This window comes from Podospora pseudopauciseta, chromosome 6, assembly GCF_035222475.1.
Source record: "Podospora pseudopauciseta strain CBS 411.78 chromosome 6, whole genome shotgun sequence".
Lineage (NCBI taxonomy): Eukaryota > Fungi > Ascomycota > Sordariomycetes > Sordariales > Podosporaceae > Podospora > Podospora pseudopauciseta.
In genome coordinates, this window is record NC_085895.1 from 3,087,251 (window position 1) to 3,101,582 (window position 14,332).

A 14,332-nucleotide genomic window follows, 5' to 3' on the forward strand; every position below is an offset into this window, starting at 1 on the left:
CTGAATAGTCCGGGATTCCGTGAAGCCTTGTATCAGAATGTGCCGGATCTCACCGTGTACATACTTTAAGGCCGCCAGAATGAATGCGACTTGACCGGCGTCTTCTTGACTATCCGCCCTAACTGTCGTCCACTCTGCTCGAAAGCCGCATGTCGTGGAAATTTTTATCCCTTCAAATACGTTAGCCCCGTAACGACATGTACAATATGCAGCTGGACACCGACTTGACTGTTGGTAACGACATGTCGTTCAGCCTTCAAGTTCCTCGCTATTACAGCACTCAGAGCTTTTCTCACGAAAGCTGCCTCTTCTGAAATTACCAGAATTGGCCCTCGTGGTCCGAGCAACAGTTGGATAGATACCTTCACACAACGTTAATTACGACCGCAGCTACGCCGATCAACGGTTCCCAGCCAGTCGTGTGCACCGACTGATAAACGACACACATCTGGACGAGAGAATGGTGGCAAACCAGTCGAGGATCGGAAAAGGAATCGGATCGTTCCAAATAGGTACCAATGACGTTCACGGCTGCACCGTTATTACCATCATCGGCAACAGAGTTGTTTGGATGGCTCATTTTTGGGAGGCGGACTGGGGGGAAGAGGACTGGGAGATTCTATTCCAAAACACGCCCTTCTTCATTGAAGAGTTTCGGCAAGTATTTTTCTTCGTTCCATTTACCACCTCTTTGCTCCCCTATTTCTCATATCGCCGGCCGCTCAACGACACTCCAGGTGTGGGCATCGAACGCCGCTAACTCTCTGCGTCAGACACAAAATTCTCTGGCCCATCACTGGCGGTGGTCCAGTCGGCCCCGACGTCGAGGTTCTCGACCCCAACCTCTTCAACAGGCCTGACGACCAAACCCGGGTCTTCATTTACACCCCAATAAGCCTGCGCTGGAATCCCGATACGAAGCCAACTCGAAACGACTTGCAGTTCAAGTACAGAATTGAAGAAGTTACGAACGCAATTCTAACAAGGATTCCAGGCGCCCAGGCAACGATTTGCGGCTACATCTTCTTGGTGTATGAAATGACGTACAATTACTACCCCACACTGTTTCCCACAGGGGAGGTGAGACATGAGTTCCAAGTCCACGGTCCAGACGCAGCAATGGCTGGAAAAACTGCCCGGGGATCCATCATGTTTCAGTAAGTCCAAATTATATCTACCCAGATCCTCCCCTTGGGCCTTCGACGGAGCTAACAATTCGACTTTTCCTCCTGCGCAGATATGATGGCACACATACTGGGCGAAATTGGCGTTTATTCATCGAGCACCGGATATATATAGAAAGGGAGATTCTCAAGGACTCAACCACTACGAGTGTGAGATGGCAGCCATCAATGGAGGTGCGCTCTGGATACCGGTTGAGGATGTCAACTCAAATCGAAGAAGCGTGCCAAAGTTCCAGGGGCCAGACCTCAGCATACCTGCTTCTTCGGTCCCTCAACCAGGTACCTGAAACTCATGCCGCTTCTATTCATACCGGCAACCTCCTCGGGGCAATCTCACCGGTCCCATCGCTGGCTTTTGAGATACGGATCTGGCACAATTCTGTACAGAAAAAGAAATTGCCGACAACAATCGCGCACCCACACGCAGTGACGATCGCAGGCTATCTTCAGTCAGGACTTCGTCATACATTACCCCCTGGAATCAAAATCTCAACTCACGATTGTTGTAAACTCCGCCAGGGAAGCATCAAAAACCGGCGTCAACAAATGTATCGCGTACCCAACCAAGAATAAAACCCAAGAATAGCTCATGAGCATAGTCGGGCACTGCCAAAACCAGACCATCTTGCGACTGATCCCCCGATGGAACATCCTATCCCCTGGCCCTGGCGGGGCAGGAGGTTGCAGGAATAAACAGAGGCATATCGCCAGGTCGGCAGCGCTGAGCTTGTCACTCGAGTTCTCGGGAAGATGACGAAGAAGCCGTTGGTGCGCCGAGCTGATCAGTGCAAAGAAGGAGAGGAATAAACTCCAGTTCCAGAGCATCTTGGCCACCCAGATTGTTCTTTCTGTCGAGGGCCAGGAGAAGACGCCTATGACTGCTGCTCCGGAGAGCGCTGCCTAGGGAGACCATGTCAGCGCCGTACGATTCCATGGCTTTTGGGTGTGAGGCACTGACTGCTCCTTGTACAAATCTCAACTCCTCTGATTTAGTCTTACGGAAACGAACCAGTGCTGCGATGACTCCATCCTTGTCCTCGCGAAGGTTTTGGTTGCGCTGGATGCAATGCATTGGCTGGACGGTGTCATAGCGCAAAACTCCGGAATAGCTGAAGGCAAAGATCCGGAAGAAGATGCTTCTGGGGACTGCGTTACAGTTATCTGGTGGACCTGAGTCCCGGGTGTTAGGTGATCTATCCATGTTGATACAACTAGAGTCTAGTGTAAAAAGTAGCTTTAAAAGGCCAATGATGAAAAATTGTGCTGTGCTGGTGCCTTTTTGATACCTGGCAAGGCTTTAGTATACTATTATCGATTTCGGGCTTGTATGTTACCACTCCCTGATACGTTTCGGATTTAGCTACATGTATCTTGACTCCGAGATAGAATGACCTTGAGCCGCTTGGGGGCCGGTGGCGGAGATCTACACGCCGTAAAGTACGCGCGTACACTGTGTAACAGCAAGGCTGTCTCGACGTATAAGGAGCCAAAGGGCATCGCCACCACTTGCGCCTCGCCCTCACCTGCACGTTGTGATTGCGATCCTGAATTCTGCCAAGTCCTAGGAAGGAATTACATCCGCGATCAACATTATCTGGTGGAGGCGTAGCTGTACTACCTATGAATCATATCCAGTCATCAGATCGGGCCACACGTCTGGGCACTTACTAGGATTGGCCTGTTCGGTTTCAAGATATGGGCATGATGTCGTCTCATATCCTGAAAAAGTCCCAAAGCAGCGCAGCCTTGTCTCTGCGAAGAGCATAAAATCAATCCACAATCTCGGGGGTTTTCTGACAGTCAATCCACCATACCATCACCACCACTACCCATCGACACAGTTGCAAACCATTGAACTAGCGATATCCGCCCTACATCACCATGACAGAGGAACAGCGAGATGTCTATCTTTACAGGCGGCCCATTACTAGCCTTGCCAAAGTCCCCGTGCTCAACAAATGGGCCTTTGCCTCCATCAACCACTGGGCAGTCTGCGTTGGCGAAACATGCTACGAGGTTGCCCGCATCCACGACCACCACCCAACGGGGAAATCTCACGACATACGCGTCCTTACCAAGGCAGAATGGATTCAGCATGCCCAACAACAAAAGCTTGCCTACCAATATGGGAATTACGGGAAATGCAATGCCAAATGGAAGGATGACGACATCAAGGAATGCGGTAAGTACAGATCCACCTACCTACCTATAGCCTTTTGCCATGACTTGTGCATGTTCAGGCTGCTGACCAATTTCCCTCACCTTCATAGCGGACGACATATGGAAACAAATCTTCGACGGAACCTATGAAAACTTCGAATCGAACTGCCAAGAATTCGCCCATTTGCTTATGCGGTGCATTGTCGACGATCTGCGTGAAGACACAATCCCAAGACGGTGGCAGGAATACAATCCGGATGGCCTCGTACCGGCAACACTGATGGGGGGAGGGCCTGGTATCACAATAGGCGCAATGGGCGCGGCCAAGGGGACGGCAGTGGCTGCGACAACAGGTGCAGGTGTAATAGCCATGACGGATGTCATTGCCACGTGGGGCATCCTGACGGGAATCTCGGCAGTGGTTGCCTTTTCGTCATATATATACAAGAAGCACAAACGACACAAAAAGAGCACGGCAGTGGTCAGGAAGTGGCACTCTGCAATGAAGACCACAACCAGGAAAGGATGGCGTCGGGTCTTTTCCAGGAGCTCGTGGCGTCGCATGTGGGATGAACTCTGATTAGCGGTAACGTTTGCTGGAAAGTAACTATCTCCCTCCTCATTGTATGTCTAGGTAGAGAGCTCAACAATCAAGTCTCATAACCGCATCGTTCAGCAACTTTAAAGGTGTGCAAAAGAATTGGAAAGTTATGAACCATCGAAGGCGGTCCCTGGAGCTATCTGGTAAAGTTTGGCCAAGGTGGGTTACTACTGTTTTAGGTTAAGGTTCACGCACAAAGCTAAGTTTTCTCGTTGAACTCCCTGATCCCAACACTTCTTTTCGCTGACAGGCACTATTTCACTGCTCGCCATTTGATGTTTCCTGCACCGGCACGGCTACATCCCGAAAAACATCTCTCCGATTCGACAGTCACGAACTCTTTACCTTTCAGCATGGCCCTGAAAAAGCTCCCCCTGGAGTTGCAGACACGTATTTGCGAACTGTTGGAGGATCATCGTGATAGTCTGGTATCGCTCTCCTTGGCGAACCGGCATTTTCGGGCGGTTGCCAATACGTGCCTGCTGAACCGTTTGACCTTCAATGCCACAACTGATGGTCTTGAGGAATTGGTCGAAGGTTGCTCCCGGTTCCTCCGCCAGAATGACGGCTTCCGTCACGTCCGAATTCTCGTTGTCCTTGGCTCAACCGTCGAGAGCGAGAACCTCACCGCCAATGGATCACAAAGGGTATATTTTGGGCGAGGCCCCTTTGATGAAGTCAAGCAAGACAGATTCTATAGGTTTCCTTATTACTGGCTGACGTTGAACAACCCACCGGCGCCGCCCGCCCGGCATGGCATACCGCCTCATGCCTGGCAGAGTGCTGACCGGTGGGACAAGAATTGGCAGCCATTGGCCAACTTCATCAGCTTGTTACCAGGACTCACTGACCCCAAGCTTCGGCATCTTTCGCTCCACCTGGATGCGTCATCGAGGCGGGTGGACATGATTGTTCCGCCGCAGTTAATCCCACTTGCAAAAGTCCCAGAATTCCAGTGTTGTAGTGCACGTGGGTGCTCGGAAGGGGAAGCCATTCGCCCTTTTGAGGAACGAGCCCCTCACGATGCGCTTGGAATGGCCTAGAGGGGACTGACGAACGGAGATATCATGGATTTCATGGTGAACTGCGCGCTTGATAGCAAACTCGCTAAGCAGATCTCTTTGGCAGTGTCATCTGCGTCACTGGAAACCATGGTTGTGCCGAGTGGGGGGCTGATCACTACTTCTAGACACGCGGATGGAATTGTGTCTACTGGGCTCGGAACAGGAAGGGCTCTGGGGTTGGGTTCCATGCAGTTTGGGATGGAACATTACATTGCGGGTCTGCAGCGCCACTGGGTGGTCGAGAAGTACTTTTCTGATTGGAAGAAGGAGAAGTTGGGGATCAAAGAGATAAGGATACTGGACGATCGGAAGCTGCATCTAGATTCGGATTATTGGGATGGAGTTACTGCCGGAGTGGGTGAGGGAGCTGAAAACGCTTTGTTGAGATGTTTCAGGAAGCTGTGGTCTCCAAAGGAGGGGAGCCGAGGATTGTGGGAAGAGTGGGAGAGTAGGGATTTACGTGGATTCGAGGGAGTAGAGACTACATAGGAAGCCATCTATTAAAGCGTCCTAACTTGGTATTTACCTACTCAACCTTCACAACCACCTTCCCAAAGTGTGACCCACTCGCCAGATACTTCATCGCCTCAACCGCCTCCTCAAAACCCAAACGAACGATCCACCACCGGCCTGATGTGATGCCTCTCATAGAACCGACACATCTCCTCGAACCTATCACCCGGGCCGTTGATAATACCCTTCAACGTCACCGTCCACCGCAGGGCCAAAGATTCAAATTCGGCCTTGCCTCGCCAGCTTCATCCTCCCGCCCAGAGACATACCCAATGCACGAGATCAACCCCCCAAACCCGATGCAGTCAAGAGACTTGTACTCGTGGCACGACGTCGCTGAGATGGCTGATGAAACGGTAACAGGCAGAAAACACATGTGTGGGCTGCATCGTCCGGCTGATCAAGAGGTCACCGCATATCACCACCCGCGAGACATGATTTCGCTCTGCCTCCGCAACGATCCATCGCCCCGTTTGCCGTACTCTATCCAGGTCTTGATGCTTGAAGTGGAGGGCGCTAAGTAAAAGCCATCGCCGCGTGCGAACCGAGGTTATACGCATGATTACTGAACATGGAATGGTTAGAGTTTTCGATGGATGTAATCAACGGGCTATCATGAAGTTCAGCGTGCTGTTCGAGCTGTGCTGATATCTTGGCCGGTTCGTTGTCCAGTGCAAACGCAAGTCTGTCACCCCGCATTGTGCCCCTGTGTTGTTGGTAGAAAATGGCCCATTGAAGCCTCAGACGTATCATGTACTGGCAGGAATGGAAGAGGTTGAAACGAAACTCTTAATCTTTACAACACAACAGAAAGGAAAATCAGATGGGGAGTTTGTCGGACTTCTGTCGATATAAGGTGGTAGGTACTAAACACGTACCAAGATATCCCCGCCACAGCAAAAGCCAGCGCTGTGACCCCACCCCCCTGCAGCTCAGCACTGCTCAGCGCCGCCCCTATTCCCCCAAAGGTTCAACTCACCATCTGCGCTACCCTACCTACCTATTGAGCCTTCTTTCCCTCCCTTCCCCTCGACACCCTCTCATCCCTCTCCCACATCAAAACCGTCGCCAACGCCACCGGTCCCCCAGCCAGCAACCATCCCACCATTTTCCCGATCCCAACACAACTACCCTTACCCACAGAAGCCATGTAGTTGTACCCAGCCCAAACCACCATCGCCAAACTAGGACACCCAATATCATAATGCAAAAAATGCTTCGTCAACCCCGGCAACCAGCTCAAATCAGCCTTATTCTCCCCTCCCAGCGCAGCCACCTTGGCCAGATCCACCGCAGGCGGGTTCCAAACACCATATGGGACAAACACATTGCTGAAGGTCGTCTGGGTGATCATGTCCTTCAGCCAAGCCGGTCCGAACGGCATTGAGGATGGTGTCAGACACACCAAAAGGATAGGGAGATGGACCACAACCGAAGTGAAGATGACGAAGCGGTAGTGGTTGGCGAGTGACTTCCCTACCCCATACTGTGTCGTTGTCGTGTTGTACTTGCGAGGGAAGCAAACAAAGTTCATGCCGCGGTGAATAAGAAATTGCAAAACAGGGAAAACCTGCCACAGAGCCGTGGTGTCGTAGTGTGATTTTCCTGGGATGATCGATGGCGTAGGCAATGACATGATCACGGCTGGGACAATATATGCCAATGTCATACTCAACGGCAAGTGTCGAACTTCCCCTTCTGGAACAGAAATATCATCCGTCGCTGGGGACGTGGTGAATAAATGCAAAATCAGATATGACGGAACAGTCAAAGCATAGGTGAAACTCTGGATGATATTCCCAAAGGTGTTTGTCCTATTCATTTGCCCCGTCAGTATCATTTTCTGTGTCATGAAGAAACTTGGAAAATGGTTGACTCACCAGCTTACAACCCTCCCTCTATTCGCCCTCCGATGCGCCTCAACACTCACCAGCGCCCATCCAGAGAAAAACATCCCCATTGTCCAGACATAAGCGAGGTCAACATCCCAGTTTCTTTCTCCGTTGACCAATCCGCCGAAGAAGCCGATAAGGATACCCATGCGTGTGTCTAGCGCTTTGTTGCCAGTATAACGCGGGTCAAAGGATTCCGGTCCACCAGGCACGTAAGGTACACCGTCCAAGTTGCCAGAGGTAGCGGTCAGAATGGAGAAATATCCCGTTTGGAAGCCATTGACCATTGTGCCGCAGATGCCCAGGGCCAACAAGGGAAGGATGAGCAAAAGCGGGGGTGTTTTGGAGGGGTTGTGGTTGTTGTTGGCCATGTTGGGTGCTGATTGATTAGTTTGGTCGAAAATAAAAAGTGGTCAAAGAGCGGAATGTAGGAAGCAAAGTGATGAGGGAAGACAAGTTTAAAACAATAAGAAATTGATGAGAAAATCGGAGTGTGAATGTGCGGCACAGCACCAAAAGTCGTTCCTGCAGGCCACCCTGGCTACCTCTTGGCAAAGCTCAATTTCGAAGGATTCTTGACAAAACAATCCAAGCCGGAGCACTCTTCAATTTTGCCCATAACGAAAAACGTGTGTTCAAGATCCACTGCTCATCTTGCCTCTATCCGTACATCATCATCGGCCTTAACAAGTTCTGGGCTTGTAGGAATTGCGCTAGAGTCCATCCATACAAATGAACCCAAGGAGAAATTTCATTGCAAACCTCGGCTTCCTCCTCTGGCTTTGACAGTGACTCGATAAATGCAGCGGGACTAATAACTCCCCCGCGATTGAAAAACACTTTCCAACCTTGAGTTGTAGACCCTGTCTCCGCCGGCAGAACTGTCAAGGCTTCCCGTAATGAAATGGCTAGGGTCTTCAGCCTCCGGTCAAATACTGGTGCATAATCAGGGCCGTACATATCTTGCACTACTGTTGGAAGCTTTATTCCCAATAGGTCAAGGCACTCGGGCTTTTGATCAATGAAGTTTCTCAGTAGAACTGCAAAGCAGGGGTGGTCTTTCACCGACTTGTTGACATCGGCGCCCAACAGAATCAGCTCGTAAGAATGCCGAGCAGGTATTGCCATCGGTGCTGTCGAACAGGCGCAAGACTCGGCCAGCTCAAAAATCGCAAAACGGCATTGCCCAGTATGTCAAAGAGCAAAGTGTGGGGAGGTTTTGGCTTGAACTTCCCGACTGACTGAACAACAAGAGCTTTGGAGTATGATGTCTTGCGATGTTCATCTTGGAACTTCAGATCATCTTTATTCCCTAGATTCAGGCATGCGTGGTCGTAATCGGGTCCAAACATATGGTCCAGGACTTCAAAATTTGCATATTTTTGCTGAAGGTTGGAGGCATGTTGCTGAGAATTGCCTTTACCATCTGATCGTTGCCCAGTTTCAACAGCCAATGAGATTGCGGAGAGAGGGATGACTCCAGCAGTGGTCGGAATAGCACCCCCAAAATATCCGTCGCTCAAAGACAACAGTGCCTGGCGTTGCGAAATGGTTCCACGATTTTCCATGCATAGGTCCCCAGCCCTCACATCCGCGGGAGCAAAGCCCAGACGTGCAGCAAGTCTGCCGAGGCCTCGACAGATATCCGCAGAGAGTGAGCAAGTGTTTGCCAAAGCACCAGCCGTTGCGTGCTTCCAGCTTTCTATGGTGATAGCCTTCCGGGTAAGGTTCTTGATCAGAAAGTCGAATAGTTCCTGATTGTAGGCTATCAAGGCCGGCGAGATGACGGCTCTCCCGAGCGACGTGACTAGCCTGCACAAGAGCGAACCACAGCTACTCATGTGGCATTCTGCCGGGAACGGTGACTGCCCCCTCGACCTGAGATGTGGGTGAATTCCATTCAATCCTGACTCGAATAAGGCCTTCAGACTCTCCAAACTAACCAGCGACAACTTAGGGTGATGATTGCTGTGATATATACATTGTAAACATCATAACTAACTCCGGTTAAGAAAACACATCCTCCACAAACACATGGCCGATTCCGAGACTGTAACGTGCTAACGATACAAGAAAGGCTTTCCTTCTCGAAATGCACTCGAGCTACACTGCGAACCGGAACCCTGCAGCTACAGGTCTGCCCTGATGTTCGGCTTCGATTTCCTACCGTGCAGATAGACATTGTTGTCATTGAAATGCTGCTCGAAGTCCTTGCCATACGCTGATGACGGCTTGGCTCTCGAAGATACCTCCGTTGCATTCGTAAACTCCGTCAGCTTTGTTCACCGGCCGGATGCTGTGGTGGAACGGCCGGAAGTCATGGTACATACGGCGCCCTTGGGTTCGGTATACTGATGTGCTTAGCCAATGTCAATTGCAGATCAGCATAATGCAGATGTACCCCTCGAAGATCTGGGCCGTCGTGTCTCGCGAATCTGGCACGATCGGCAGTATACACTGCAGGCGTCACGGGTCCTGGGGGAGGCTGACTACTGTTATGTCGGTCAAGTTCTCACAGTGTGCGTTGCGTGAGCCAGAATTTGGAAAGTTTTTCCAGAACTCTGGTGGGAAGTTCAATTTGATCCTCTTGTGAAGATGGTAGACCGTGCCTTCTCAGGGTCGAGAAGCCCGGTTGTAGCGATACCAACGGAGTTAAAGGCTTACTGTGGTGAAGGTGGCCGCCATTGTAAAACAGCTTGTTACCCTCACGCAAGGCTACAGTACCGTTACCGACAAAACAAGACAGATTATATAGGCATCTTCGCTAATCCGCCAACCATTGTTCCCCCCCCCGCTGCCACATTCCCAATGTAACGCTATTTCTTCCGGAAGCAGCACATAATGCCAGTCCGACCCAAGAACCACAAGAATCCGATGAAACGAATGATGGAAAGCGCGGCGGTCACGTAGAGAAGCACTTTGAAGTAGAATGGAGTCCGGCTTGTGGAAGCTTCCTGTGCAGGGGTTAGCAAATGCACTCGCAGTCTCGCGATGGGGATCAGGAGGTTGGTCAACACTCCCTAGGTCAACCAACTTACTTGGACCCCGAGCGGAGCAAAGTCGTCACTCGTGACGATGACGACCAAGATGACGTTGGAGATAAGCCAGGACACCACCAAACCGGTCCGGAACGACTTGTACGAATCCTCCACATTCTTCATCTCGGCCGGCCCGTCGGCCGCCTCCCGCATCGGGGACAGCGCCCGCCGGACGGTGGCCTCGAACATGGTATCGATGTCGGCTTGTTCCTTCTCGACCTCCTCAACCATTGCCTCTTCTTGGCTGTCTCCCTTGACGATGTGCGCTGAGGGTAAGGTGTCTGCCGAGTCGGAGCCCTTGGTGCCCCAGGATACATCGTGCCAGTTGTTGAAGGCGTAGACCATCAGGATGTTCACGTATGTTGACATGAGGATGAGGTATTGCGGAAAGGAATGGAACATGTGCCAGGGGTCCAGGTAGAGGAATGATGCCAGGAAATTCAGGCCGTAGATGGTGATGAGGGCGATGAGGATAACACCCGCGACACCGTCGCTGCCCCCAAAGAAACTATTGACGATGGCGCTACCGGACGCAAAGGATATTTGGTCGTCGAGAGGCTCCCTCAGGGCGAGGTAGACTAGGTAGGTCGTCAAGATTAGGACGTAGCTTTGTACCAGACCGAAGACGACAAAAGATGCCAAATAGCTGCGCTCCGAAGCCTTGGGGCGATTGCCGAGGGCGAGGAGAAACTGAAGTAGAATTAAGAGTAGGTACATGTACCTGAACAAGACGTTGACAATCGGGCTTGCCACGTCGCCGAAAGGCCACCCGTTATAGTCCCGAAGAGGCTCGGGGGTGCCCACGAGATCCATGATAACAACTGTCGTCAGCCAGTATGAAGCCAGGGAGAACCAGCTGAAGAGAACATTGACGAAGGTGTACAGCAGTTGGATATGCAGGAAGAAAATCCGGACGGCATTGTGGCCACTGCTATAGACGCGACCAAAATGCATCAGCGAGTAGAGAGAGGCTGCAAAACTGCCGTTCAGCCACCTTCGCCTTTGGCTGAGAAACTCTGCTACGCCTTCGGGGACGTCTGTTTCTCCTTTGGCCGCCTTCACGTAACAGAGGTGCCATTTCTGCCCGGCTTTGGCCACCAACTCAAAGCACAGGATGCGATCTTCAGCGAGAAACATGTTCTTCTTGAAGATATTCATGCCCTCAATACCCTTCTTCCCTAATACCTTGGAGAGTGTATGGTCTCCGTGGAAGTAGCGCTCGAGCGGTCGGCCCATGATGGCACGGAATCTGTAAGCTGAAAACGCCCCAGGTAGAACACTGACGTACCCGAACGCGCTCTCGAGCGGTTTGTCGAGGATGTTGGAGATTTTGTACTCGAAGTTTTGGATCGCGACGAGAGGGTTCATGAGTTTCTTGCCACGGTTCCCAAGCATTGCATGGATCTCTCCACATGCACCACCGAGGTCCTGATTAAAGTTAGCGGGTGCTTGTGTGCTGCGTTCTCGGAGCAGACTCAAGAGATATGGACACCGTAGCGAGCCATCGGGGGTGGGAATGGTGCTTGGTGAGCGGCGATACGTACCTTGTCGTTGTAGAAGGCTTCCCACAGAGCTAACAAGGAACGAGGTCCAGGTTTGGTGCCAGCATCGATCAGTATCACAACTTCTGAGTTCAACAGACGACCAAACGCATTGAAAAGCCAGCGGTGGGAGTTTATTTTTTTGCTGTTCTTCTGTTTCAAGCAGAACATCAGCTGAACAGGTGCCAGGCTGTCGGAGTTGTCGCCATTCCGAGTTGGGCGGACAAGTTGCTGGTCGGGGGTAACAGAAATCTGGCTGGTGTACTCGAAGATATGAGCCACCGTTTCCTTGCCATTGACATCTTTCTTAACGACACCATCCTGGTAGATGCCAACGGTAGCGAGTACATCGAAAACGTCCTTGTCAGCCTTGTCGATGCCGTCAAAGATGAGACAAACGACGATTTTTTGCCAAGCCGGGCCCCCATGGCTCCAGAACCCTGACTTGCGGATCTTTACAATATCACGGATGTTCTCCATCACTCCATGGAGGGTGCGTGCAAGGAGAACCTTATCCTCGTTGTAATACGTGATTGCGATCATGAGCTCCGTGTGTCGGTTATACATGCGAGGGCGCAGGCTGTATCCGTTCCGGATGGTGAAGTCGTTTGGGTCGCAGGTAGCCGCCGTGTACCGTAACTTGGTAAACTCTTCTAGCTGACCTTCGGCACCAGTTGTGTAGCATGCGTCGGCCGCGTTCTTGATGGCACTCGGAACAGGGTACTCAAGGCTGAGAACGGTACCTTGTACCAACTTCACCTTTCGGGTTTTTGATCTTGCCAGGCCGCCGTGGTCGTCGTTTGGCCTGGCTTGTTGCTGTCGTGCAACCCAACTTTCCTCGTGATAGTTGGGTATAAACCCTTGTGATCCCGGCTCGGTCGCGAGTGGATAGGGTGGATGGTTGTGAAAAGTGTGGGCTGACGGAAGACTAAAGTCTATTGGAGGTGCGCGAAAGTCATGGCCCTGAGGGGATGGGTGGTCTGCGGCACTGTGTGCCGAAACAGGAGAGACGGGAATGTGCGTGTCTCCTAAGCGGTCATAGTCATATGGACCTCCGACGGGCCGGGTGGGATCATTGTCGGCCTGGGGAGGGGAAAACTGATACTGTAGGCGGTCTTAGAACAAAAGCCGTCCACTATCTCGGGAGTACTGACGGTAGATTCGGAGGGAAACTCTTGCAATTGGTACCCGCGGGCGTACTCTTGTGCGTGGCCCTGGAAAGCCATGATGCCGGCCAATGCCGGTTCGGAGCTTGCAAACAGAAGACCACTGTCGTCGGGCTAAGCATGGGCGAGGAGCCTGGAAAGGTGATGAGGTTCCAAACTACTGTTTTATTGGGGATAAATGGAGAGGGGAAGGTGAAGTCGCGCCAAATCGTGCCTTTCGCGTCTTGGTGGCCTCTGCCAAAAGGGGTTGCTCACGGCGGCCTGTCTATTCTCGTCCACGTCACAGTAGATGAGGAGTCCTGCACGATAAGAGGAGAGCTGAGGCGACCTCAGCATGTTGAGGCGTGAGTCTATCCTGGGAATGGACAAGGTTTCCTTTACAAAATCATCACGGCCGGAGTCCGGTCACCGAGAATACCGCGGTGGCGCGGCCTTGTGTGGGGCCTACGGGTGGGTGCCATGTTTAGGGTATGTATGTATCAACCAGAACAACCAGTGGATCGAGCATGGTGTTTAAGCAGGCCTCTGGCAACGCCACCATTGGATGTTGCCGTGCGGCTTTACGGTCATCGGGTTCGATGGCGAACTAAATTTGAACAGCGTTGCGATCAAGAGTTGTAGATTATAATTATTTCTGGCGCCTATACGCACTATGACGCGTAGAGGCGACTCCAGCAATTCTGACGGAATAAAGCAACAGAAATTAGAAATGTCATCTTCCTATTTAGAATCTTCGGAGTGCTCCAAAGGTTTGCTTAACGGAAAATAAGAGGCCTAGCATTCTTGATAGGTGATCGACAGGCAGGAGAACTCGTATCCCCTATTTATGACCTTGGCGAAGAGGCATTTCGCAGAACTTCGGCTCCCGAGCGAGTGCGGACCCATACGAAACAACGGATGGAGGCAAGGCACCAAGCTTCGAAGTTCAAGGCTGGACCTGACAGAAGCAGAAGTGATTCTTGAGCTTGGCAGTGATGAAGCGTGCTGCGAGTTACGCAAACGTACTTAAAAGTCAACTGCAGCCAGCAGCCATCGTTCAGCAGCTCTGTTCTGACTCTCGCCAGTCTGCCTCTCTAAACTTTCTCTTCACCAGCTTCACTCTCATAATCAACATGGCCAAGATTATCCTCACATTGCTGGCTGCCTTTGCCACTACAACCCAAGCCATCAAAC

The 14,332-nt window shown here is 51.6% G+C and overlaps 5 protein-coding genes across 5 annotated transcripts; 1 reads left to right on the forward strand and 4 right to left on the reverse strand.

Annotated features, from left to right (window-relative positions):
• Positions 1-869: 869 nt before the first annotated feature.
• Positions 870-2,437, reverse strand: QC763_0097220 (uncharacterized protein). Its single transcript, XM_062906335.1, has 3 exons — positions 2,143-2,437; positions 1,683-2,084; positions 870-1,624 (listed from the first exon to the last, which is right to left on the reverse strand). Exons 1-3 carry the CDS (start codon positions 2,383-2,385, stop codon positions 1,490-1,492), a joined length of 780 nt encoding a protein of 259 aa, XP_062763273.1. The 5' UTR covers positions 2,386-2,437; the 3' UTR covers positions 870-1,489.
• Positions 2,438-2,769: 332 nt separating this feature from the next.
• On the forward strand, positions 2,770-3,924 carry QC763_607475 (uncharacterized protein; the record flags this gene model as incomplete). The annotated part of the gene is made up of 2 exons (XM_062914584.1): positions 2,770-3,366; positions 3,455-3,924. Exons 1-2 carry the CDS (start codon positions 3,066-3,068, stop codon positions 3,922-3,924), a joined length of 771 nt encoding a protein of 256 aa, XP_062763274.1. The 5' UTR covers positions 2,770-3,065.
• Positions 3,925-5,608: 1,684 nt separating this feature from the next.
• On the reverse strand, positions 5,609-6,082 carry QC763_607480 (uncharacterized protein; the record flags this gene model as incomplete). Its single annotated transcript, XM_062914585.1, has 2 exons — positions 5,609-5,752; positions 5,852-6,082. The coding sequence occupies 2 exons, from the start codon at positions 6,080-6,082 to the stop codon at positions 5,609-5,611; spliced, it is 375 nt and encodes a 124-aa protein (XP_062763275.1).
• A 440-nt stretch (positions 6,083-6,522) lies between these two features.
• Positions 6,523-7,785, reverse strand: QC763_607490 (uncharacterized protein; the record flags this gene model as incomplete). The annotated part of the gene is made up of 2 exons (XM_062914586.1): positions 6,523-7,336; positions 7,403-7,785. The coding sequence occupies 2 exons, from the start codon at positions 7,783-7,785 to the stop codon at positions 6,523-6,525; spliced, it is 1,197 nt and encodes a 398-aa protein (XP_062763276.1).
• A 2,445-nt stretch (positions 7,786-10,230) lies between these two features.
• CHS3_1 (Chitin synthase, class 3) lies at positions 10,231-13,219 on the reverse strand (the record flags this gene model as incomplete). The annotated part of the gene is made up of 4 exons (XM_062906336.1): positions 10,231-10,368; positions 10,453-11,880; positions 11,997-13,076; positions 13,148-13,219. 4 exons carry the CDS (start codon positions 13,217-13,219, stop codon positions 10,231-10,233), a joined length of 2,718 nt encoding a protein of 905 aa, XP_062763277.1.
• Between the last annotated feature and the right edge of the window lie 1,113 nt (positions 13,220-14,332).

Bases quoted from the DNA above. Each gene is read 5' to 3' on its own strand.
- QC763_0097220 (XM_062906335.1), bottom strand. From the start codon at position 2,385: ATGGATAGATCACCTAACACCCGGGACTCAGGTCCACCAGATAACTGT. The intron at 2,085-2,142 runs GTCAGTGCCTCA...TGGTCTCCCTAG, and splicing joins TGAGATTTGTACAAGGAGCA to GCAGCGCTCTCCGGAGCAGC. The intron at 1,625-1,682 runs GTGAGTTGAGAT...GACTGAAGATAG, and splicing joins TGGCGGAGTTTACAACAATC to CCTGCGATCGTCACTGCGTG.